Below are 24,737 nucleotides of genomic sequence, written 5' to 3'. Positions count from 1 at the left end.
GACCTGTGTAAATTTGCAATAAAAATAGAATATGTTTAAGGCCATGACACAAAAATTGCATTATGTAAAGGCCAAAGGTCACAATGTGAAAAATGTATAAACAATCAAGTACAACAGTCTACTCAGTTGCCTAATGAAGCATCAATGCTTTTCAATCACAATGACAAACATCATTTCATTTAATTAATTGAGAACACTGAACAACTGACAGATGTAAAACATTCACTCATCCGACTTAAGTTTGATTGAAAGATCTTGTCCCTGGACGTCTGGAGGCCATCTTTCCAGGCTCCGATCCAAGAAACAACATCTGGCACTATTCATCGCTTGCTGCGATTGCTTTGGTTCTGACACATGTCCGTATGCTGACAGGAACACACCCTACGGTTTTAGTTTGTGTGAAGGGCCTCCGGTCCTGGTCCCGCTGACACTCTGAGCTTTTGTTGTCTAAGCATCCATCCTTCCCAAGCTTTGATCATGGCACTGAAACATTCAAGCATGTTTACTGCAGAGTATAAGGCAGTTTAAATATTCATGTCAGGTTAGTTTCCGTTCTGCTTTGGGCAACAAAGATGGACAGACTGTCCGACAGACAGATAGACCTCACTGGTACAGTCAGCTGAAATGAAGCAGATAGGTGTAGCATAACTCAGAGATTTGAGATCAGGGTGTGTGTGTGCAGAGCGTTATGTATCACCAGCTGTCTTTCATTCACTCTCACTTGTTGGTAATGTTAAACAGGGGTAGGGTGGGGTGTGGGGAGCGTTGGACTCGCTCATATGCTTTATTCAGTTTTTCACAGTTTCCTGAGGAAATGACAGGAGCAGTCGGATTTTGGCCACATCAATCCACTTTATGGGCCTGATCAGATGGATGCCCTGCAGTGTAACGGCATCTATGCTTTGCAATTATATTGCTTAAAGAACACTGAGATGTGCTTTAAAACACATTGTGCATGTGAGTGAGCTGAAAACATCTGCTTATTCAAGTTGCATAAGTCATGATTACACCACCCTAATTGAATTTGTCAGTAACTTACTTATAATTGATGACAGAACAGTTAGAAATGCGTGAGGCTGCAATGCCATTTCAAGCTTAAAACTTAAATACTACAAGTAGAAAACCACAAGACTCTGCAAAAAAACTCAAAGTCTTGTTCTTATGCACACAAAACCATATAACAATGACATTTTATGGCATCATCACAAAAAGCAACCAGGAAATTAGCTTCCCCGTATTTGTTTGCGACAAGGGAAAAGCACTACAGATTTTTATCTGTCAAGAGACAGAAAACAGAGACAAATTTATGTGGTCAGATGTAAAGACAATCTGGATCTGGATATTATCCGGATATGAAAGTTATTATCCGGATATTAGTGGCTGCATGTCAATGGGTCTTTTCCCAAAATAAAGCACATGAGAGTCATGTGGATTTTCAATTTAAAAGTGAGTTCTTGTCCTTGAAGCAAGCTTATTAATTTGTGCTTGTCTCCATCTACTGGCTAAAGTATGTCAGTACAAGCAGCCAACCAGAATATGTCAACAAAATAAGTTTATTTGAAATAGTTTAATAAATAAAATAAAAAAACAGACAATAAGCATATATATGTTTCAGATAAAACTCTATTACCCACAAAGAGATGCAACAGTCTTAGGCAAAGAAGTTCTGAAATGAATTCTTTATGAAAATACATGCACATTCCATCTACAAACACATAATTCAAATGGAAGATTGCATCTATTATATCAACTATAACAGATGGGAGACTGTTTATTCGCACAATGTTTTTACGACATTTGCATAAAGCAGTTGGACTACAGACAGTAATCAGCACAATAAAAAACAAGAATGTATTTCTCCTAAACCATTTTTTCCCCAAATGACATTGAATTTCAATAAGGCTGACATTGCTGTGGCAACTATATTAAGATTTTGCAGCTGTGACTGGTGTGTTGCAATGGAATGGTGCTCATTCTTCTCCTTCAATCAGCTGAACATTTTATAACATGACCATAAATGAGAGTTTATCGATTCAACAAATATCTTCTAAGATAAGCATAATCCATCATTTAGGGAAATCATAAAAGCTCAAAAAGCAGCTTCATCTTTTTCGTTAATGATATTTAACAATTTACATTACACAGTTAAGTTGATATATAATTACTACTGAAAAAAATAACAACTGAAGAGATCCACAGATTTAAAAGACACTTGTTTTGCTGTAATGTCAAAATAATAATACATAATAATTACTACACTGTTAAAAAAAATTGAAGATGTAAAAAAAATTATTATTGGAGTAAGTTTTACAAGAAATACATGATATCAGTCTTTCTACTTTCAAATGTAATGTTTTACTTGTTATTTTTGTCATTATTTTGTCAAAATGACGTGCAATTTCTCAATGAAAATTTGTATCAATGTTTTTTTCTCAGTGTATGATACAGTGGACATAATGGCATTTATTCCCAGAATATGAATACCTGAAACATGATAAACGGTGATAGTTCTACAACTTCAAACACGTTTTATGAATATACTGTGTGATAAAACATGGTTTTGACATTGGTCCAGTGTATTTTGTGCCTATAAGCTGGTTCCCACACCTCCTTAAGATTGAGCAGCAAATTACATACATTTAATATGAGTAAATCAAAGCAAATATGTGGTTAATAAAAAATACTCTGATATATTAAAATTTACTAAAAGTGAAAATTTGTGTTTTTTTCTGACCAATTCCTTGACATCTAAATGACAATAATATCCCATATCTTTCAAGACTATTAAGATTATAAGGATTCAATAACAATAGCAACATTTGTCTAAAAATTTAACCAATGAAAGATAATAAAGCCCTTATATCAATGTAAATGGGTTTGGTCATGCAGTTTAAAATGGAAACGGTAGTAAGGCTATGTTTGTGTGTGTTTGAGTGTCAGGAAAGGCATATAACATTTCTGAGCAGTCAGTACGGGTCCAGTTTAATTCGCCTGTGCAGGCAACAGGTGAACACCATTCCACAAATCTGAAACACACACAAATGATAGAAAATTATCAAAGTAACATGAAAATGGTAAAGATTGCATTTTATATTGCATTTGACTAGATAAGCTGGCAAAACAATATTAGATAGAGGACTCAAATTTTAGTTGGAACAGTTTGAAGTTAAAACCAGTTAGATGGGTTTTTTTTACTACAAACACACAGCTTTTCAATTCACAAAATGTTGTGTGGAATACTTGAGGACTATTGTGATGCTTTATTCAGCTGTTTGCACTATTTCTCCAAATCTGTTCTGATGAAGATACAAACTCTTATACTTCTTGAATGGCCTGAGGATGTGTACATTTTTAGCAATTTTTCATTTTGGGTGAGCCATTCCTTTAAAAGCACTGATATTTTAAAAGCCTTGTGGCAATTGTTGAAACACTCTTTATAAAAGGCTCGCAGGAAGAGGGAAGCGGTGTTGAGCTACTATGGAAACCAAGATGTAAGGCAGCCGGTAGGAGTGTTGTTGTAATTGGGTCAATTAGCATGTGTGTGTGTGTGTGTGTGTGTGTGTGTGTGTGTTTGTGTGTGTGTGTGTGAGTGTGTGTGCACGTGTTTGTATAAAGGCTATAACGTGTAGGCAGATTCAGATCAGGGGTAACTACCATAATGAAAAGAGCATTAACATTAATTTACACATTTCTATATTTCAAAAAGGCAAGTCATTTTTTAATATTGCCATGATGGTAGAATAATTCACAGCAACAATTTTGAGATTCACACTGGTGAGTTCTTATGAGAGTGGTACATATTTTTGTGACAGCATAAAAAAAACCCTGAGATATTCTTCAAGCTGTAATCCTGGGAAAAACAACCCCAAAATAAATAGGAGATAAAAATATAAGAATCTTCCCAAACCTTTACAAACTTATTCAACATGTTACAAAACATTATCTAAAAATACAGAGTGTTTCAGCATGCAGCCATGCTTTATTTTTCCTCTCTCCCTCTGGAAAATGCTGAAGACAAATCGGAAACCAGGTCCTAGGAGGGCTCTTGGTGGGCGATCATTTCTACAAGAATGAAGGAGCCTCATCCTACCCACAAACACAGAAATAAACCAGAGCTGGAAGTGCAGCTGTTTTACAATTATGGGAAAAAACCATAAACTTAAAATTGGTTAATCTGTAGTTAACTATTGGGCAAATGAGTATTCATGGCACATACCAATAAGATCTCTGGTTTATGAGTGTTTTTAGAGGTTTCAAATGAACCTCAGAATGGGAACTGTAAAATATGTGTCACTGTGTGGTCGTTTATGGACTAAAAATGGGGTACATTCCGATGTTAGTTCATAAAGCTTGCTAAAATTGTACAGTGCAACTGAGCGGCATTATTTTGCTTAAATCAGAATGTGAACAAAACCAAAATATATTACAAAGTGTAGATTTAGTAATATAGATTTTTCCTCTTTTCTAATTTGCAGACTCAAACAACATTCTTAACCCATATGATATTCCTTCTTTTGAAGATATTTTACAGAATGTCAAAGCTGCTCTTTTCAATACAATGAAAACGAACAGGAATAATCTTATTTGCGCCTGAAGGCCAATAAAAAATAAACAGTTTTGCAATCAGGAAAGTACAAGAACCAGTGATATCTGATGTCAACTGGACCAAACCTGGTGCAAATATATCTTGAAAATCCCATTTCGAGTGTTTAATAACATAAATAGGCACAAAAGATTTAAAAATAGAGCAAAAAGAATGAATTTCAGCAAATAATTACTACAGCTGAAAAGTTTGGGTCAGTTTTGCAGTCTGTTATACTCACCAAGACTGCATTTATTTGATCAAAACACAGTAAAACAGTAATATTCTAAAATATAATGTTATTTAAAAATAGTTTTTAAAATAGTTCATAAATGTCTTTAAAAAAATCCGTCCTGACGCCAATCTTTGCATAAATTTGTCGTAAAGAATTATCTTAACACAAATCTGTCATCTGTCATTAGCAAATGTAGAATATAGTGCACCAAAAGACAATTTTATACTGCTTTATGCCTCTTTGTCATTTTTGGAACATTCAATTCAAAACCTCATTAATTTCCGTGCATGTAAAAGAGCATCTTAGAAAATTTACAGAATACCTTCCTTTGTGTCCATTTTTCATTTTCACCTTTAAAAAGCTTGTTCTTTTCACGGAATTGTCCTCCATGTCATAAAGCAATGAGTGAGAAGCAGTAATACTGCTGTCTGCCAGCACTTCTAATGCTACTCCAGAGGACAATAAAACCAAATGAAAGTGGGATTAACTGCACAACAACAACAAACCGAGAGATGAGACTTATACGCAATCAGCAGACCCTCACAAAAGCTAGGGACAAAGTCTTTTTTTCTGAGCAGATATGTTGACACCTTTGAAAGCTCTCCTTTCCAGCAGTCTAGGTCCAGAGAGAGCGATACAATAGGCAGGAAGAGAGAGGCCTGAAATAAATCGGACACATTGGGAGTCCCACAGCAGGCTGCAGGTAAAAGGTTATATCAGGTAAACGGTCGACACTTATTCTCAAATAATAGTGATAACTGAACATATTCAATTAATTGCCTTATTCTGTTATGAAACAATTTTTGTCTCAAAATACAAAACTTTAACATGATAAAATGCTATTTGGTGCAATTAGTTGTGAGTTTTTGTTCTTTTTTTGCCATGCAGCATTCAGCATGTGTAGTGTAAAACTGCTTGTTTCATGCCAACAGATACACAAAAGCAATACCGAAAGCATAAGGTGGACATGAAGTGACAGGAACAAGGCGCATGGATATGCACACATGCACAAACACAAGCACAAACTCAAATGGCCGACCTTCTCAACACACAGAGCTTCAGGAATCAAACACTGGCACTAGCCAGTCAAACATCAGAAAAGTCTTCTTCCTCTTCTTTATAAAGGAGATAAATAAAGCAGGCAGTCAACACTGCTCCCACCAGCTTCATGACACACACACCAAAAACAGATAAGAAAGATACAACCAAAAAGAAAGAGACAGAGAGAAAGACAAACAAAACAAAGACAAAACAGAGACAGAGATATTTAAGACAAACATTACAACAATAAGACAATATGAGAAAAATATGTTCAAGGAAAGACAAAGTGAAAGTGAAAAAAAAAAGTGAAAGTGAAGTGACATTCAGCCAAGTATGGTGACCCATACTCAGAATTTGTGCTCTGCATTTAACCCATCCGAAATGCACACACACAGAGCAGTGAACACACACACACACTGTGAGCACACACCCGGAGCAGTGGGCAGCCATTTATGCTGCGGCGCCCGGGGAGCAGTTGGGGGTTCGATGCCTTGCTCAAGGGCACCTAAGTCGTGGTATTGAAGGTGGAGAGAGAACTGTACATGCACTCCCCCCACCCACAATTCCTGCCGGCCCGGGACTCGAACTCACAACCTTTCGATTGGGAGTCCGACTCTCTAACCATTAGGCCACGACTTCCCACCTTGGTACGTTATCTTGATACGTTATCACATTTTTACAGCAGGGAAAAAGAAAATCAGTTTGTTTGCACAGTTCATGTAAATAAACAATTCACTCATTAATTTTAAAAATGGCATGTCCTTTTCTGAAGTGAAATATTACATTTAAAGCTGCTTTATTCTTTAACTCAGTAACATAATTCAGTGTGTTTTCTATTTTTGTATTAGTTGTATTTATTGTCAATTAAATGCTAATCACTTTGTGATATTAACTTAAAGTGAAAATTACAGTTTTTAACTAGTTTCTTCATAGATACAATGCTGCGATTACACAGAAAAGATCAAACCAAGCAATAGTATGTTTAACAGTATGTTCTGAATGTGAACCAATGCTCTAGACCCCTGCAGAGCAGCACTGCCATAATGAACGATCACAGAAGAGGATCAATTTAATTAGCGCTCCCTCTAGAGAGCCACTTCAAGCTACATTGTGGCTTTTTACAGTAAAATCATTACATTAAAGTCAACACAGGATTTATTTTTAGTCACCTAATCACTCCAGAGCTTCACATTTCCTGGATGAAATGATCACATGACCATCAACTGAGACCCTAATGCTGGAAACGTTGCATTAATGCTGCATATGTTGAAATCCTGACATATTTACAGTTACAGTTTTATGCATCTACTTAAATCTTCGCAGAAAAAAAAAAGTTCAGTTGACTGTTAATTCAACTGACTTTGGGGAATTTATTAAACCAATTTGACCAACTATATGGGACTAACATCCAATATACAGTACTACATAGTAATTTTGAGAAAAAACATTTTGAATAGTGAGAAAAAAAACTTCTGTACAGCACATAAAAACCGCCACTATCCACTAAAAAGACAAGAAATGGGATAAAGTTCTTAAAAGATAAATCTCTGCTCATTATATATCCCTCCCGGCTCAGAGAATCAATATGAGGTCAGAGCTAGAGTCACATTTCAGTGGTGTTTATATACAGAGTTTATTCAAAGGAAACAGATCAATGGGCCTCTGCACCCCTGCAGTGAACTCAGCACTCACACTGTGAGATCTGCACTTAAAGCTAAGAGCTCTTTATCTCTTATCATTCATTTTCTCAAACCTGCATGCTGTCTCCACCTATTTTTACCCAGCGGGCAGTGCTCTGTGAGACTACCATGCGCATTAATGGTCGGGGACAAAAACAGAGTCCATTAAACGATTGCCCGCAGGTCGTTGCATCAGCTATTTTAGTGAAGGCTTTCGTGTTATTGAACCACATCAGAAAAACTTAATGATCCTTTGTTCCTACTGTTTCTCTGAGATGTACTTCATAGTAATTAGACATAAACACAAAAAAATATATTGTAAAGTATGCTCAAAGTATAAAAGTATACTCCAAGTATAAATATACAATAAATAAATAAATAATACCATATACTGTATATACATATGCATATATTTGAGGCCACTATTTATTTTTTAAAAGAACTAAATAATTTTATCCAGCAAAGACACATTAAATTGACCCAAAAGTGACAGTTAAGGCAATAACAAGCAATTCTTGAGCAGCAAATTAGAATGATTTCTGAAAGATCATGTCACACTGGTGTAATGACTACTGCAGATTCAGCTTGTGTGAACTATCCCTTTAATTGCACAGTACACCTGAGGAGGGCGGGGCTTACCTGTAGACAGGCCACACCTATTCCCACAGCACCAATAATGAGCAAGTGATCTGACAGAAACTGCTCCAGTTTAGTGATACAGCCGCCCTGTAAGAGACCACAGCACCTATAACTACTTCTGAATAATGTACAGCTCATGTTTTTTTCTTTTCAGTGTCAGTGCCCATTTGTAAATGAGTAAACTGATTTATTTTGCAGACTGATGAAGAGTTACAGCTATATGGGTGAATTTTGTATTGAATGATTTACGCAACAGTATTGTGGGTACTGCCTCAACAGACCACGTAAAGAATAAAACTAATGGCCCGCTAGAGGCCAGTAAAACCAGTGTCATATTGTATTATTTATCACACCAGCGGATGGTTCCCAAAGAATACAGAATAAAGAGAGCTTAGCAGCCATTAACTGTAGTGTTACCTCACACTTTACAAGCTCATATATGTTACCAGTCACACCTGCTTTGCTCACTGCTGTGCTTTCTTAGTCTAAATGACTTCCAAAGGGCATATCAAACATGATGATATGGTTTACAGGCGTACTGTAGTTCCCACAGACAATGAGGGAGCATCAAAGCCTGTGGTGGCTTTGTCTGAAACCACTATGCTACAACAGTAAATTAACAAAGTCCCTTTAGTGTACTTGGATTTCTGTGTTTTGTAAAGCAAGTTAAGTAAAGATGAATAGACACATGTTACATATATGTTGGGTGTTGTGGTTGATTTGAGGTTAACAGTATCTGACCCACCTCCACCTTGTAGATGTTTGAGGGGTGGTCTCTCTTTCCACACTGATGGGTGATGGTCTTACAGCAGCTGTCTGGGACCAATCTTTTCTCCGCTTCCAGGGACATGATGTACGCGCTGTGTGTCCAGTCAAATGAGTTGTTGCTCCCACAGCACTTGAACTAAAAGATGAAGGTAAGGGAGTTATGGGATTAATTAGGATCAGCATGCAAAGTGGTCTGGTATGGGGTGCTTATATTTCTGCATTATTTTCTTTCACAGTAGTGATTTTACATGATTGTTTATTAGGTAGTAGTTTGTGTGATTAGAATCACTCATGTTCCATTACCATCTCACAAAAAACTAAAAAATACAATTTAAAAATAACTTGCCCTACCCATATTGTTACAGATGTGGTGGTGCTAAACGTAAAACAAAGGGAGAGAAGAGGAACTGGAACAAATAAGGAGTTTACTGATGAAGAAGGTACAGACTATATTAACAGGATTACATTTAGCATACATACAACGGACACATCAACAACGCTAAACAATCACGGACGAGGAGGAACTGAACAGAACGGGTAATTATACACACAGAAGGTAATGAGGGAACTGGAAACAGGTGGGGATCAATCACTTAACTAAAACAAGAAAAGGAAGGTGACCAAATAAGGAAACAAAGTTCAGAAACGTGACAGCTCGCCCCTTCCCGGAACGGTGCATCCTCGCACCGCAAGAGGAATACCAGCGGAGGGAGGGTGGGGGTTCTGGAGGCGGGCGAGGAGTAGGCCAGGAGCAGGTGACGAGGGAGCATGAAGGTAGGGACCAGGGCGGAGTGGAAGGAGGGAGGAGCCAGGGAGGAGCCCGGAGCAGGAGGAGCAAGATGGTCCACCAGAGACCAGCCAGGACGGAGATCCATGGTGGAGTCGATGGTGGGAGGAGCCATGGTGAAGGGGTCGACGACACCAGGGGGCCGACAGGCGGAGACTGCACCGGTGGGTGAGGAGCCCAAGATGGAGCAGCACAGCCGCAGAGCCAGGGTGACGTCGAGGATCCGGAGGGCCTAGGTGGAGCAGAAGGCTCTGGTGACCAAGGCGAAGGCGGGGTCCTGGAAGACCGCTGTGGAGCCGGAGTGACTGAGGATGACGGTGGAACCAGAGGGAAGGAGGAGCTTGACAGAGCCGGAGGGATGGAGTGACGATGTGGAACCAGAGGAGTGGAGTCCCGAGGCGGCGGATGGTCGACGACTGACCAAGGTGGAGCCGGAGGGACGAGGGAGCCCGGTGGAGCAGGTGGGATGCCAGGCCATGGTGGAGACGAGGGAGCTAAGAGCCAAGGCGGAGCCGCTGGGTCGAAGGACCGAGGAGGAGTCCAGGGCTCGGAGGCTGGAGGCGGAGACAGGGCCTTAACGCGCCAAGGCAGAGCTGGAGACTGGCAGTCCAGCGGCGCGGAGGGTGAGGTGCGGGACTGACTGGCACCAGCAGGGATGACGAGGAACTGGCTGGTCTAGGAGGAGGAGAGAGAGGAAGGATGGGAGGAAAGACAGGAGGATCAGGGCTGGACGGAACCAGCTGAAGTGGAGCAGAGGGACTGGCAGGTCTAGGAGGAGGTGGGAGAGGGAGGCTGGGAGGGAATACAGGAGACACAGAAACTTCAGAGCTGGGCGGAACCAGCGGAGACACAGAAGATTCAGAGCTGGGCGGAACCAGCGGAGACACAGAAGATTCAGAGCTGGGCTGAACCAGCGGTGTTCTGCCCTGGCAATGGTGTTCTGAACCAAAGATTGACAGACAGCTAACAGAAATAAAGCTCCATCACACGTTCTTCGTTGTGCTTATGTAATGCACACTTTACTTTACTGTAAAACTAAAAGAAACACAAAAAAAAAACAAATTACAAAATGATTTACAAAATAGCATGAACATTTTCACATTCACAAACTTCCGTTTACAGAATTAAACAACAAAATAGACAACCGAATTATGTCTCAAGAATCAAACATCTACTTACAAACATCTTAATAATGACCAGCTTTAAATTAAACTAACACAACATTATTGCAGTTATTTTCAATATGAAATTTATAACTTACGGTCGTATCTACTCCAAGGATTAGACAGCATCCAAAATGCAGATCACAGAAAACGACTCTTCTTCTATTGTTTTAAATGCTTTCTGTTTCGTTTTATTGAGTATTGTAATAACGGTTTTCACCACAAGGAGTCACACCTGAACTACTTATACAAATCAAAATGGAACTAAAGAAAAAACTAATACTGAACAGAACACTCCCCGCCTGGTATAACTTGTGTTATACCACTATGCATTCCGATTATTTGACAAAAGTAAGACAACATCACATATAGGTCTTAAGTACTCTCTGAATACCCCCTGCTTAGCAGTCTTCACCATAACCTTACGAATTTTTCCATCAGATGAGGCTATGGTCTTTGCTATGAGACCAATTGGCCACTCACTGCGCTTAGCTTCTCCATCCTTCAACAGAACAAGGTCTCCTTCCTGAATACTCTTTCTCTCCTCTGTCCATTTTCTCCTGGGTTGCAAGGTGGACAAGTACTCCTGCTTCCATCGCTTCCAGAATGAATTAGCCAACATCTGGACTTGACGCCACTGATTTTTGTGCAGGTGACCTATCTCAAATTTCCTGGAGGGGCTGGAGCAACACTCGCCTTCTGAGTTAAGAGCATTGCTGGTGAAAGCACTTGGGGCATGCCCGCATCTGATGAGATTGGGGTTAAGGGTCTGGAGTTCATAATGGCCATGACTTCAGCCATTAAAGTTGTTAAGACCTCATGCGTGAGTCTTGTGGGAGTTTTCATCAAGAGAGCCTCCAGAATACGTCTGGCAATCCCGATCATTCTTTCCCACACTCCTCCCATTTGGGAGGAATGTGGAGCATTAAAGGTCCACGTGCAACCTTGATTCTGCAAGAAGCCTTTCAACTCTGAGCCGCTACTGTCAATTTGAAGTTCCTTGACTGCTCCAAGGAAATTTGTCCCCCTGTCAGAACGAAAGTGCCTCACTGGTCCTCTGACAGCCAAAAAGCGACGCAAAGCACATATAAAGCTTGACGCTGATAGGGACTCCACTACCTCTAAGTGAACTGCTCTGGTATTTAAGCAACTGAATACGACAGCCCATCGCTTGTTCTCAGCGTTATGCCCTCTTGTCTTACGTGTCACCACAGTGAATGGTCCAAAAACATCAAGACCTGTGTGGGTGAAAGGTGGATCTACAGAAACTCTATCTGAAGGCAAAGCCGACATCTTCTGACTCTCTACTTTACCTCTCAGTCTCTTGCATAGCACACATTTGTGGATGATATTTGAAACAGATCTTTTGCCACTGACTATCCACAATCCAGCACTACGTATAGCACCCTCAGTAAAATGCCGGCTTTGATGAGCCACTTGATCATGACAATGCTGAATTAAAAGACCAGTCACATGATGGTTGGGAGGGATTATCAAGGGATGCTTCTCTAGGTCAGAGATGTCAGCACAGTGAATGTGACCCCCAACTCTTAACAGACCCTCCTTGTCCACAAAGGGGTCAAGCCTCAGGAGTGTGCTACGCTGTGAGACTTTACCAAACTTAGTCAAACTCTCAAATTCCTCCTGGTACACTTCTCGTTGTGCGGTTTTGACTATAGTCAACTTGGCTTGTGATATCTCCACACCTGAGGTTTTAGTACACAGATGCCATTTCCGACAGTGTGTGTCAGGAAAAGATTGTGAGAATGATTTTGCGATGTGCGTCAGAGTAGCGACAGCTCTCACCAAAGATCTCCACCTTGAGAAACGTTCAAATCTGCTTGAGCCTAGTAAGTGCTCTTTGACGTTAGTTGCCAGTGTTTTCACTTGGGAGCAAATTTCAACATCCTCTTCTGCTTTGACAAGTCCATATGACTCTCCTAAACTACCTTCTATAGGGCCACATTCCCTAAGGAACTCTGGACCTGAAAACCAGTTGGTAAGGGGTAAGTGACCTGCTGCCACAAACCTGGTGGCATGATCTGCTGGGTTCTGTTCAGAACAGACGTAATGCCATTGACTAGGTTCTGTGGTTTTTCTCTCACTAGAGCTTTACCTTGCATAGTGACTGGACAGACAAACCCGAGAGGATCATATAAACTATTGACGGTGGAAAGGATCCCTCTTCGAGTGAAGGGTTTGAGATCTTGAGAAGCTTTAAATGTAAAGCAGTCTTCCTTGATGTTCCAACTTATACCAAGGCTGCGTTGGAGAGGTATTGGGTCTTTATCAAAATCCAGGTCTTTGAGATCTTTGGCTCTCTCACTGGATGGAAAAGATTCCATCACCGTAGCACTGTTAGAAGCCACTTTATGCAGATTCAAGCTTGACCTTGACAGCATTGCTTGCGTTCGCTTTAGGAGATCAATGGCTTCTCTTTCAGTAGGGACCTTGCATAGTGACTGGACAGACAAACCCGAGAGGATCATATAAACTATTGACGGTGGAAAGGATCCCTCTTCGAGTGAAGGGTTTGAGATCTTGAGAAGCTTTAAATGTAAAGCAGTCTTCCTTGATGTTCCAACTTATACCAAGGCTGCGTTGGAGAGGTATTGGGTCTTTATCAAAATCCAGGTCTTTGAGATCTTTGGCTCTCTCACTGGATGGAAAAGATTCCATCACCGTAGCACTGTTAGAAGCCACTTTATGCAGATTCAAGCTTGACCTTGACAGCATTGCTTGCGTTCGCTTTAGGAGATCAATGGCTTCTCTTTCAGTAGGGACAGATGTGATGCCATCGTCAACGTAGAAGTTGCGTAACACGAAGTTCTTAGCATCCATTCCGTACTCTTCTTCGCCTAGTTCTGCTGCTCGTCTTAAGGCATATATAGCAACCGCTGGCGACGGACTATTGCCAAAGACGTGCACGGTCATTCTGTAATCAATGATCTCCTTTTCTGCACAGTTGTCTTTGTGCCAAAGAAAGCGAAGATAATTGCGATGCTGCTCTTTTACTTTGAAACAATAGAACATTTGTTCTATGTCCGCCATCACAGCTACTTTCTCCCTACGGAAGCGCAAAAGCACACCCAAAAGGGTATTGTTAAGATCAGGTCCGCTCATCAAAACATCATTAAGGGACACCCCTCCATACTGGGCGCTCGAATCAAAGACCACCCTAATTTTGTCAGGTTTGTGTGGGTGGTAAACTCCAAAAATCGGTAAATACCAATATTCTTCCCCTGATTGTAAGGGTGGAGCAGGTTCTGCTTGCTCATTTTCAATCACCTTCTGCATAAAACCAAAGAAATGCGTTTTCATATTCGGTTTCTTTGAAAGAGTGCGCTGCAATGAGTTCAGCCTTTGTATAGCTTGCTCTCTATTGTTCGGGAGTTGCTTTCTTGGAGAGCGGAATGGAAGTGGCGCCACCCAGTGGTTATCATCATCAAGGTACACCTCTTTGTCCATTATGTCGAGAAAGACTCGATCCTCTACAGATAAAGCTGATTTATCATCCTCTGAAGATCTGAAGAACACATTCTCTTTTAAGCCCTTTGTATAGTTCTCACTGGTTTTTGAACCCTTGAGAGAACATGGTGGGTCGGGTAGATATGACAAAAAAGATGACTCACCCCGTTCTATGACACTGAAACTCTTTGTGCATGGAGAGAAGAATGAAGTTCGCCCATTTGGAAGTATGTTGGTCTTATAAGCGTTCACGTTGGACTGACAATGAGTCCCATTCAGACAAACTTCTCCCACTACCACCCAGCCCAGGTCTAAGCGCTGCGCGTATGGTGTGTTGAGGGGTCCGTTTCGTTGTTCACGCACTTTGTGCACACTAAGAATATCTCGACCCAAAAGGAGAAGGATAGGAGCACAAGGATCTAAAGGCGGAATTTTCTCTGACACAGCAGTGAGGTGGGGGATACACATAGCTAACTCTGGCGTAGGAATCTCCGATCTGTCATCTGGTAAAGTGTTACACTCTATCAAAGGCGGAAGAGCAACTACTGTTTTTCCATCAAGCGATTCAGCAGAGAATCCATTTACTTTCCTCCCCGCCGTAGTCACTACACCTGAACATGTCTTCAGTGTATAGGGGGAAGAACTGCTAACAATGTTGAACAGATCAAAGAACTGTGACTTCACTAATGATCTATTACTCTGTTCGTCCAGTACAGCATAAATGCGTTTGGCTCTTTCACGTTGATTAGAGGGATAAACATTTATGAGACAAATCTTTGAACATGACTTGGGCCTACTAGCATCTCCACAAATCTCAGTGCACTTGTTGTTGACCTCAGCAGTCTCTTCGTCTGTTTTTTCCATGTTTTGATCTGCTGTTGATACAGACACTTCAGTGGACCATGGAGCAGGACCCGGATGCATGGCTGCAATGTGTCGGTCACTGTTGCATTCTCTGCACTTAACAGATGCTCTGCAGTCTCTCGCAACATGCTTAGTGGAAGCACAACATCTAAAACAGACAAACTTTTCCTTCAAATGCGCTTTTCGTTCATCCAGGTGTTTGCTCCTGAATGTGCGACACTTGTAAAGTGGATGAGGTTTATTGTGTATGGTGCAAAACTTGTCTGGATCTACATTCTTGTCTAAGTGTCTGTCTTGGTTTGGTTGTGCAGCCATTATTTCAGTTTTCTTGACGAAGACAGAAGTTCTGTTACTCAACTTGGCAGCTCCGTCGGATTTTGAGTTGTTTGAGTAGCCAGTTGAAGCAAGAGCAAAGCTAGGGTCATTTCTAGTTCTAGCTTGTCTACAAACAAATTCAACAAAGAAGCTGAAAGGAGGAAAGTATACCTTATGGTCTTCTTTGTACCTGGAACCTTGCGTGATCCACTTGTCTTGAAGACTGAATGGGAGTTTTTCTATGATGGGGTTGACTCCCCGTGCTTTGTCAAGGTAAGCAAGTCCAGGTAAACGACCACTTTCTTTTGCTGACTGCAGTTCAAGCAGCAAGTCCCCAAGATCTCTCAGACGATGGCTGTCTTTGATTGTGATGCGAGGAAATGCGTCAAGTCTCTTTAACATCGCCTGCTCGATGACCTCTGGACACCCATAGCAGTCCTCCAGGCGACGCCATATCATACAAACTCCTAAGGCTGGATCACCGACATGAACTGATTTGATTCGTTTGGCATGACTGGACGAATCAGGACCAAGCCATTTGACAAGAAGATCGATCTCCTCTCTACTTGTTATATTGAGTTCACTGGTTACAGCTCGAAAAGACGTTTTCCACGCCCAGTAATTTTCCGGACAGTCATCAAATTGGAACAAGCCAGAACTCACCATTTCTTTCTTCAGCAAAAATGTAGTAAAGTCACTTGCATGTGGTGATGATGGTGCTGGAGTAAAGCACTCAGCAGGAACTTGAGAGGACAGGCAAGAGTCACGTTGCATCCGTACTGAATATTTTTGATGCTTTACTTCATCATCTCCATCATATGGCTCCACTTTTACCTTTGAACTAGAACACTGGAAGTTGTGCGGAGTTGTCTTTTCCTGCTTCATAGGAATTGTCTCTGCATTCGATTCCTCCTTCATTGTTGAAGGGAGAGAACTTAGTGAGCCTGCAACATAACTCCGTGTCACATAACTTGATCCCTCACTTACATGTTGTGAATTAGGAGTCAAATCAGGAGCATTTCTTTGCGGAGAATGTTTCTGCACATACTCTTCTGTGCGTTCAGTTCTACTTAAGATGCATGATTCTTTTTCTAGGCCGACACTTGCTCCGTCTTCTTCATAAACTGCAGCTTCATAAACTTCTGCCTCTGTAGATGCTGCTACAGCTTCTTTCTGCAGTTGTAACACGTATAAATCAGCTTCAACTTCTGCTTTTCTGCGAGCTGTCTCAGCTAGTGCTTTCTGTTGATGCTCTTCAATTTGAGCTCTTTCTCTCATCATGATAGCTTCCTTTTCGGCATAAGAGGCCTTTACTTTGCATGCGGCTGCTTTAGCTCTTGCTGTGGTCGCAGCTGCACTAGCCGAAGATCTACTTGAACGATGTGATCTGCTTGACCGGGATTTTGTTTCTAGCGGTTGGTCAACTTCCTCTTCTTTCCTGAGAGGCTGTGACTCATCCATCTTGATAATGTAGTATTACATGTAAGCTGGACGAAATCCTGATTGTTTGTCTTCACCCGCCGTGCAGTCGACCTTTTACTGTTCTGCCCTGGCAATGGTGTTCTGAACCAAAGATTGACAGACAGCTAACAGAAATAAAGCTCCATCACACGTTCTTCATTGTGCTTATGTAATGCACACTTTACTTTACTGTAAAACTAAAAGAAACACACAAAAAAAAAAAAATTACAAAATGATTTACAAAATAGCATGAACATTTTCACATTCACAAACTTCCGTTTACAGAATTAAACAACAAAATAGACAACCGAATTATGACTCTGAAGAAAAAAATGTGACTCTGCAACCTTATTAGCATATTAGCCGTCAGGTCGCGCTATATTTCAGAATCAAACATCTACTTACAAACATCTTAATAATGACCAGCTTTAAATTAAACTAACACAACATTATTGCAGTTATTTTCAATATGAAATTTATAACTTACGGTCGTATCTACTCCAAGGATTAGACAGCATCCAAAATGCAGATCACAGAAAACGACTCTTCTTCTATTGTTTTAAATGCTTTCTGTTTCGTTTTATTGAGTATTGTAATAACGGTTTTCACCACAAGGAGTCACACCTGAACTACTTATACAAATCAAAATGGAACTAAAGAAAAAACTAATACTGAACAGAACAAGCGGAAACATAGGAAATTCACAGCTAGGCGGAACCAGCGGTGAGACAGAAAATTCAGAGCTGGGCGGAACCAGCGGAGACATAGGAAATTCAGAGCTGGGCGGAACCAGCGGTGAGACAGAAAATTCAGAGCTGGGCGGAACCAGCGGAGACATAGGAAATTCAGAGCTGGGCGGAACCAGCGGTGAGACAGAAAATTCAGAGCTGGGCGGAACCAGCGGAGAGACAGAAAATTCATAGCTGGGCGGAACCAGCGGAGAAACAGAAAATTCATAGCTGGGCGGAACCAGCGGAGAAACAGAAAATTCAGGGCTGGGCGGAACCAGCGGAGAAACAGAAAATTCATAGCTGGGCTGAACCAGCGGAGAAACAGAAAATTCAGGGCTGGACGGAACCAGCGGAAATGGAGCAGAGGAGCTGACTGGAGGAGGTAGGAGTGGGAGACTGAGAGGGTATACAAGGGGATCAGGGCTGGATGGAACCAGCGGAAACACAGGGGATACAGGAATTACCTCCATAGACCAGTCCATTAGATCCATAAGTTGCTCCATATTTCCCGAGACCGAATACAGCTCACCCTTAGTCGCAGGCGTGTGGGCAGGGCTTTCCTCCACGCCCTCGATCTCCACGAGGACTCCCACGATGCACGGTGTTGCCGGCTCACACACCTGGTCAGTCGCGCTCTCGACGTCCTGCTTAGGCTCGGGCTCTGCGGCTGCGGTGGGCTCTGGCTCCGTGTGGCTTGATGGTGGCTGGCTGGTCTCTGGGTCGGGAGTGGGGCTGGAGATATCCTCTTCGGCGGTGCTGATGGTAAATGAAGAACCATTTTTCTCCAGCACCCACTCCACAAAAGCGGCGAAATCCTCTCGGGGACCGTTTGCTGGTAGGCGTGCCTTACTCCGCTCGCTCAGGCCGGTATAGAAAAAGTTAGAGAGCGAGCGGTCGGGTAAGTGAGTAAGGCACGCCAGATCTAGAAAGTCCCTGGTGTGGTCCTCCAGCGAACGGTCCAGTTGCTCCAGGCATAGGAGACGGACTGCTGGGATGGCCATTCCGGGAGAGGATGAAAAAAAAAAGGCAAAAAATCAAAAAGAAAGAAAAACGCAGCTAAAATAAACTATACTGTTTAGGTTCGTGATTCTGTTACAGATGTGGTGGTGCTAAACGTAAAACAAAGGGAGAGAAGAGGAACTGGAACAAATAAGGAGTTTACTGATGAAGAAGGTACAGACTATATTAACAGGATTACATTTAGCATACATACAACGAACACATCAACAACGCTAAACAATCACGGACGAGGAGGAACTGAACAGAACGGGTAATTATACACACAGAAGGTAATGAGGGAACTGGAAACAGGTGGGGATCAATCACTTAACTAAAACAAGAAAAGGAAGGTGACCAAATAAGGAAACAAAGATCAGAAACGTGACACATATACTCTTGTTTTTTTTCTCTAATCTTATTAAGTAAAATGTTCAATACACTGATTCTTATATTTGTGTGTACAGCAAAAAGGTGAGTTGAAAAGGCCCAGTAACATTCTGGGATTTGGCATTTCTCACATCCTGCTGTAGTCTGTCCACAGAATGTGTGATGCTCTCTTTTCCAGGTTGGGCATAGTTCTCTGTCATTGTCTTGCTCAAGTGCTGCTTCAGCTCTTCACTCAGCTGGGAGAGATAGAGAGATGAGAAAGACAGAGAGAAATGGACAAAAAGATAGAGAGTGAGCAGTATGCAGTGTCATCTGTCAAATGCCAGTCGTGTATGGTCGTACAACTACATCCATCATAAAAGCAAATTGGAGTTGGTTCTTTAGATCTTTCTTTTGTAGTAATATAGAGTGTGTCTAGAAGTTCACTCACCGACTGATAATAAACGTAGGCCAGAACACCAGCCACCAACTCAATTAGAAAGATCAGAAGCAGACAGGAGAAGTACTAGACAAATGATACAACATCCTTGTCAGGAAACAGGAAATCCAGTCATTGAATTTGAATTAGAATTTATTGAAATAATAACGATTACCACACTAGATACGCTATACGAATTTGAAAATACTGTTTCCTGTTATACAAATGATTATATATAAAGTCATGAATGTCAAGGGGATGTTCCATAAAACTAAAAATGTAATAAATGAAAAAATAATCTGATATAAAAACTGAACTGCTAAAAAGGGCAAATTAACAAACAAACATGCAAACAAACAAACAAACAGAAATCTATTAAAGTATTAAACCAATACAATACAAAACAATATAATTACATTCGAGCTACTTTAGATTCAATTTAATTAAATGAATTAACTATTGAACTAAATGCTCAGATGTCACCTACAAACAATAAACTTTCACAACCACAGTAACTTAAAAATCTTTTGTTCAGAAAATGTTCAATTTGTACTTAATTAGTTTCATTTGCCTTTGTCCTTATGAAGCATAATTTTAAATGGCTTTCCTCTAAAAGAAACTATATTATAACAAGGTTTTTTATTCACGCATCAACAATCAACATTCAAAAAGCTTCAAAATGTAACCATATTTTCCCTGTAATGGGGATAAAATAAATACAACTGGTTTCTAAGCAATTTCTTGCTCAGAGCAGGCAGAGGGGGAGATGCCTGACAAATGAAAATAAAAGACACAGTGACATTTTCCTCAGAGGAAAATGAAACAATAAATGACTAAACTGAATAAGCCGTCATAGTTTATTGTGGGGGAGAGAGAGTGGGTGATAACAACCCGAATCTGCCTTTGAAAACGTTTTCAGGAAAATATTTCTTGTGGCATAACTGAAAACAAACCATCCATCAAACAACATTTCAAGATTATACATTACTCAAACTCACCATGTCTTTCTATGAACACACCATATTTTATTTTAATTGCAAAGGGAGTAGTGAAGTTAAACTGAAGTTTCCATCACTAATCAGCAGAATTAAACAGAAATATGCATATCAAATTATGCGCAGAGACTGAAGACCGAACCACAGAGTCCAGAGATGCCACAAACATCAAAGTGTATTTGTGTGAGAGAAGAATAAATTAGAGCAAACAAACAAATCCATACATGCTGCAATTCTCATTTAGAGGTCAAAAGAAAGGACAGGAAGCCCGATGTAATTTATATAAACACCAGCACGAGCAGTGAAGCAAATTAAATAAACCGATTCACGGTTATTCAAACAAAACAGTGCACTAAACTGCTGTTAACCTCAACATGTCTCGTGTGGACATTCATGCATGCATATGTTTTTCCCACAATGCAATGCACTCAGATCAGACAAGCAAAGGCAGTGTCCTAATGATTAATTTGTAGCAAGGTGGCGCTTCTTAGTAGATTCATACATCTGAGTGAGAGTGGGCTATAAATAGCACTGCTGCAGTGGCAGTAACAACCTTGTTGTCTCTTTCTCTCTTTCGAACAAACACAAGGTACTATCTTTAAAAAAAGGAAATAAAATGGAGAGAAAGCAGATGCCTGTCAGCTCATTTGTCACGGCTGCCATGGAGCCAGCTCTGCTTTGTCTATGGAGCCACCCACCTCGAACTAACAAGCAACAATAACAGAGGTGAATGAAAAGAGGCCGGGATCTAAAGCAATTAGTGGTTGGACAATGGATAAATTGGTGCAACTGATAACATGATGTCCTCTCATTCATCTCCATGCCCTCACCGTGGACAGACAGCTCCTCTGCTCATGTATGACGGCGCAGCAGCCCAGGAACCCCGTGACCATCACCAGCCCTCCTGCCAGGATCAGAATGTAAGCGGACACGGCGAATGTACTGGAGGCCAGCAGGCTCAGGTACTCTCCTTTATCGACCAGCGTCCAGATCCCGACACCCATCACCACCCCACCACCCATCTGAAAGACAAAAATGCATCTCAGCATATCAGAATGCTTCTTCTAATACACAAAAAAGTTTCAAATGATAAACAGTTATTTCATAGTTTGACAGGCTTGTCATTATTTAACCAACTCAAATAATCATTCCCTCACCCTGAGATTTCAGCACAAGTTAATGATCCACCTGTGTGGTGCTGCAGCAAAGTAAAGACTTAAATAATCTATATGCATACACACTCATTTATCTCTTTCTCAGATCTATCCAAGTCGGAAACTGAGGAAAATCCAACAAGGCTCCTCCCTTCAACACTTTCCATGATACTCTCCAGTGCCAAACTAAAATTCTAGCTATCCCAGAGACCTATTGTCTCTTTAATGCTCCCTGAGCTGCTTGCATACCACACACAGTGAGGACTTAGCATTTGAGGAGAAAATTCCTTTATAAAAACTCTGTATTGAATACATCACTGGAGTATATACTGAATATATAGAGTTATTCTATAAAGGTTAAGCTTTATAGAATAACTCAAAAATAAAAATGAGTCATTACTACTCACCCATGACAATTCAAACTTGCATTAATCTTTTTTCCATGCAGCACAAAAGGTGAATATAATGAGGACTGTGTGTGAAATACAGACTGAAATTCATATGGACCACTTTTATGATACTTTTATTATGCTTCTTTGTCCTTTTTTTTTTTTTTTTTTACTTTGAAGCATTTTAACAGCATTAAAAAAGTACAATATTCAGAATTTCTCTGTTTGTGTTCCACAGAAGAAAGTCAGTCATACAGACTTGGGTGGACTATCTGTTTAAGTAAGTCGATTGATGCACGGGTTTATGCATTGTGGTTGAAAGTTTGGTTTCTGAATCATTTCCTAGATTTCTCTCTGTCTCTCTCTCTCTCTCTCTCTCTCTCTCTCTTTGTCTAGGATTTATGGAAATCCATCTGTCTGAAACTGTAGTAGAGATGTAATTATAAAGATGCATTTAATTAAATAATGCTTCATATTAAGAAATGCTTTTGCTCACACAGCAGGTTTGTCTTTCTCCACTCGGATCAACTTAGAAAACACATTCAACTCCAGAGGGAACTGTACTTGTTGAGCTAATACACAGGTGGGTGGGAAGAGAACGAGAAAAAGGAGATGATGGGACAAAACTCAAATTTAAGTTATGAATATCACACTTTTACATTCACATATATACTTTTTCTTCCTACACTTTGTCTTTTGTCTCTCACTGCCTCTGATATTTCATAAGAATGCTGCATAAAACAGAAGATGGAAATGTTCTCCAAACATCATTTCATGCACGACAAAGTGAAATAACTGCTTAATATCAACCTTTTAACTTTAAACTGTAGCTTCAAAACAGGTTTCCATAATCCTTATTAATGAAAAAGTGAAGAAGTCATTCCCATGTTGTCCTCTCACATCAAAATATTAGTTCAGAACGGTTTTGGACTGTTTTCACTTGTAAATGGTGCTTGATCTGTGCATATTTCTCTCTTTATTCAGACAAAACAACTTTTATGAATGGAGGAATAGTTTGAATTTAAAATATTTGTAAAATGATTTTCACTTCATAATAAGTTAACTGATAGACTGGAGTCATGTGGATTACTTATTAATTATTGTGATATTTTGATCAGCTGTTTGGACTCTCATTCTGACGGCACCTATTCACTGCAGAGGATCCACTGATGAGCAAGTGATGTAAGTCTAAATGTAAAGCTGAGGTGGAGTAAATTTTCAGCAAATTTTAATTTTTGCATTTAAGACTCACCCAGAACAGGAAGTTAAAAACGAAGAGAAGGTACTTGAGACACACTGTGATCCAGTTGTCCTGCTCATCCTTATACAAGCTGCCCATCTCTCCTGTTAGTGAGAAGAGAGAAAAAAATAAGTGCTAAAGAAAAGAAGTTCTCATGAAGCGGTGGTTGTTCACACTTTGCGTATTTATGAGACAAAATGGGAAAAGGACAAAGAAGAGGAGGTGGGCAGGAGCATAAACAGGCTTTTGGAGAGATGGCAGTCAAACACTGTTCTTTTCTATGACATGTTAATTAACAGCTGTGGCCCATGGGTTTCTGCCACAGACAGACGACACGCTCACGTCTCAGGGCCTAGTGTGGAGGCGGTGCGTGTCAAAACAGCAGCCATGTATGGCCGATGAAATGAGGGTGTTTGGCTTGAAATGGTTGAAAACACAACAAAACTGCACACACTATAACCCACAATGCTGGTTTTAAAAACCTTGAGGACAACAAATGTAGCTCCAGATTAGAAAGGTGCCACATTATGCTCTGAAACACAAAATTAGACTGCGGTTTATATAAATCCCTGCTATGATAGATTTAATAGTCTGGGTTTTCACTGCAAGACCTATCAATTTGTTTTGGATACTGAGGCATAAAGAAGTTGTTCAGAATGACTATATGGGGTCATATTGATTTGCTGATCACATGTTGTAACGTAGGCTGTGTGTCAGTAGTAATCACATAGAGTGCTTTTTCAATATACTTGTATTGAGCAGTGAATACATATTAGTTATCATGGTGATAGACTCCAAATGCAGAACTTTAAATTTGGAATAAGGATTTAGTACAGGATAATATTTTATTCATTGCATTTGCATTTATTATTCACCTCACTGTCTGCCTGATAAAGACAAACTATCCTCTTGTCCATTCTGTTGACAGACCCATGGCGTTGGCTGGGATTTGGGACACATGTAGGCTTTGTGTCATTATGGGTTACCACAAGTATCCAAAGAAATGTTTCAAGAATTTTTTTTTCTACTGGTTACATATTTTTACTGTAGCGTTTCTTACAGATAACATTTCTAAGGTTAAAGGAAGCTGAAAAGTTTATTTGGAGTTTGCAGTGATTTCCTCGCGAGCGAGTGACACGTTGACTCAGATTAAAAAAGGGGGGATGATTTTCATTTCTGATGGATGTAAATAGTATGAGAACTTACTCTACTGAAAATTTCGTTTCAGTTCACATTATTATCTTCCTCCTTCCTTCTTACTAACCTATAGGCTACAATGAAAGCAATGGTGGTTATCCCGAGGAAGAAAAAGAAAGAAAAGAAAACATGGTGTTACTATCCAGCCGTTTCTCTTTCTTTACTACCAAGGGACTTTGGCCTTATACTTCACCGCAAAACACATCCAGGTTTCTCAGTTGCGTT

The 24,737-nt window shown here is 40.4% G+C and overlaps 1 protein-coding gene across 2 annotated transcripts; it reads right to left on the bottom strand.

Annotated features, from left to right (window-relative positions):
* Positions 1 to 2,559: 2,559 nt before the first annotated feature.
* LOC132098813 (tetraspanin-11-like) lies at positions 2,560 to 23,414 on the bottom strand. 2 transcript variants are annotated; one of them, XM_059505028.1, is made up of 7 exons: positions 23,328 to 23,414; positions 21,363 to 21,554; positions 19,550 to 19,624; positions 19,251 to 19,355; positions 8,922 to 9,080; positions 8,177 to 8,263; positions 2,560 to 3,026 (listed from the first exon to the last, which is right to left on the bottom strand). In XM_059505028.1, the coding sequence occupies exons 1-7, from the start codon at positions 23,412 to 23,414 to the stop codon at positions 2,967 to 2,969; spliced, it is 765 nt and encodes a 254-aa protein (XP_059361011.1). In that variant the 3' UTR covers positions 2,560 to 2,966. The 2 variants fall into 2 exon arrangements, with proteins under 2 accessions (XP_059361011.1, XP_059361010.1); XM_059505027.1 differs by lacking the exon at positions 2,560 to 3,026 and adding an exon at positions 5,573 to 5,981.
* Positions 23,415 to 24,737: the final 1,323 nt, after the last annotated feature.

This window comes from Carassius carassius, chromosome 22 (genome assembly GCF_963082965.1).
Source record: "Carassius carassius chromosome 22, fCarCar2.1, whole genome shotgun sequence".
Taxonomy (NCBI): domain Eukaryota; kingdom Metazoa; phylum Chordata; class Actinopteri; order Cypriniformes; family Cyprinidae; genus Carassius; species Carassius carassius.
Note: the sequence above shows the minus strand (reverse complement) of the source record. Positions and strands in the feature narration are given on the sequence as shown.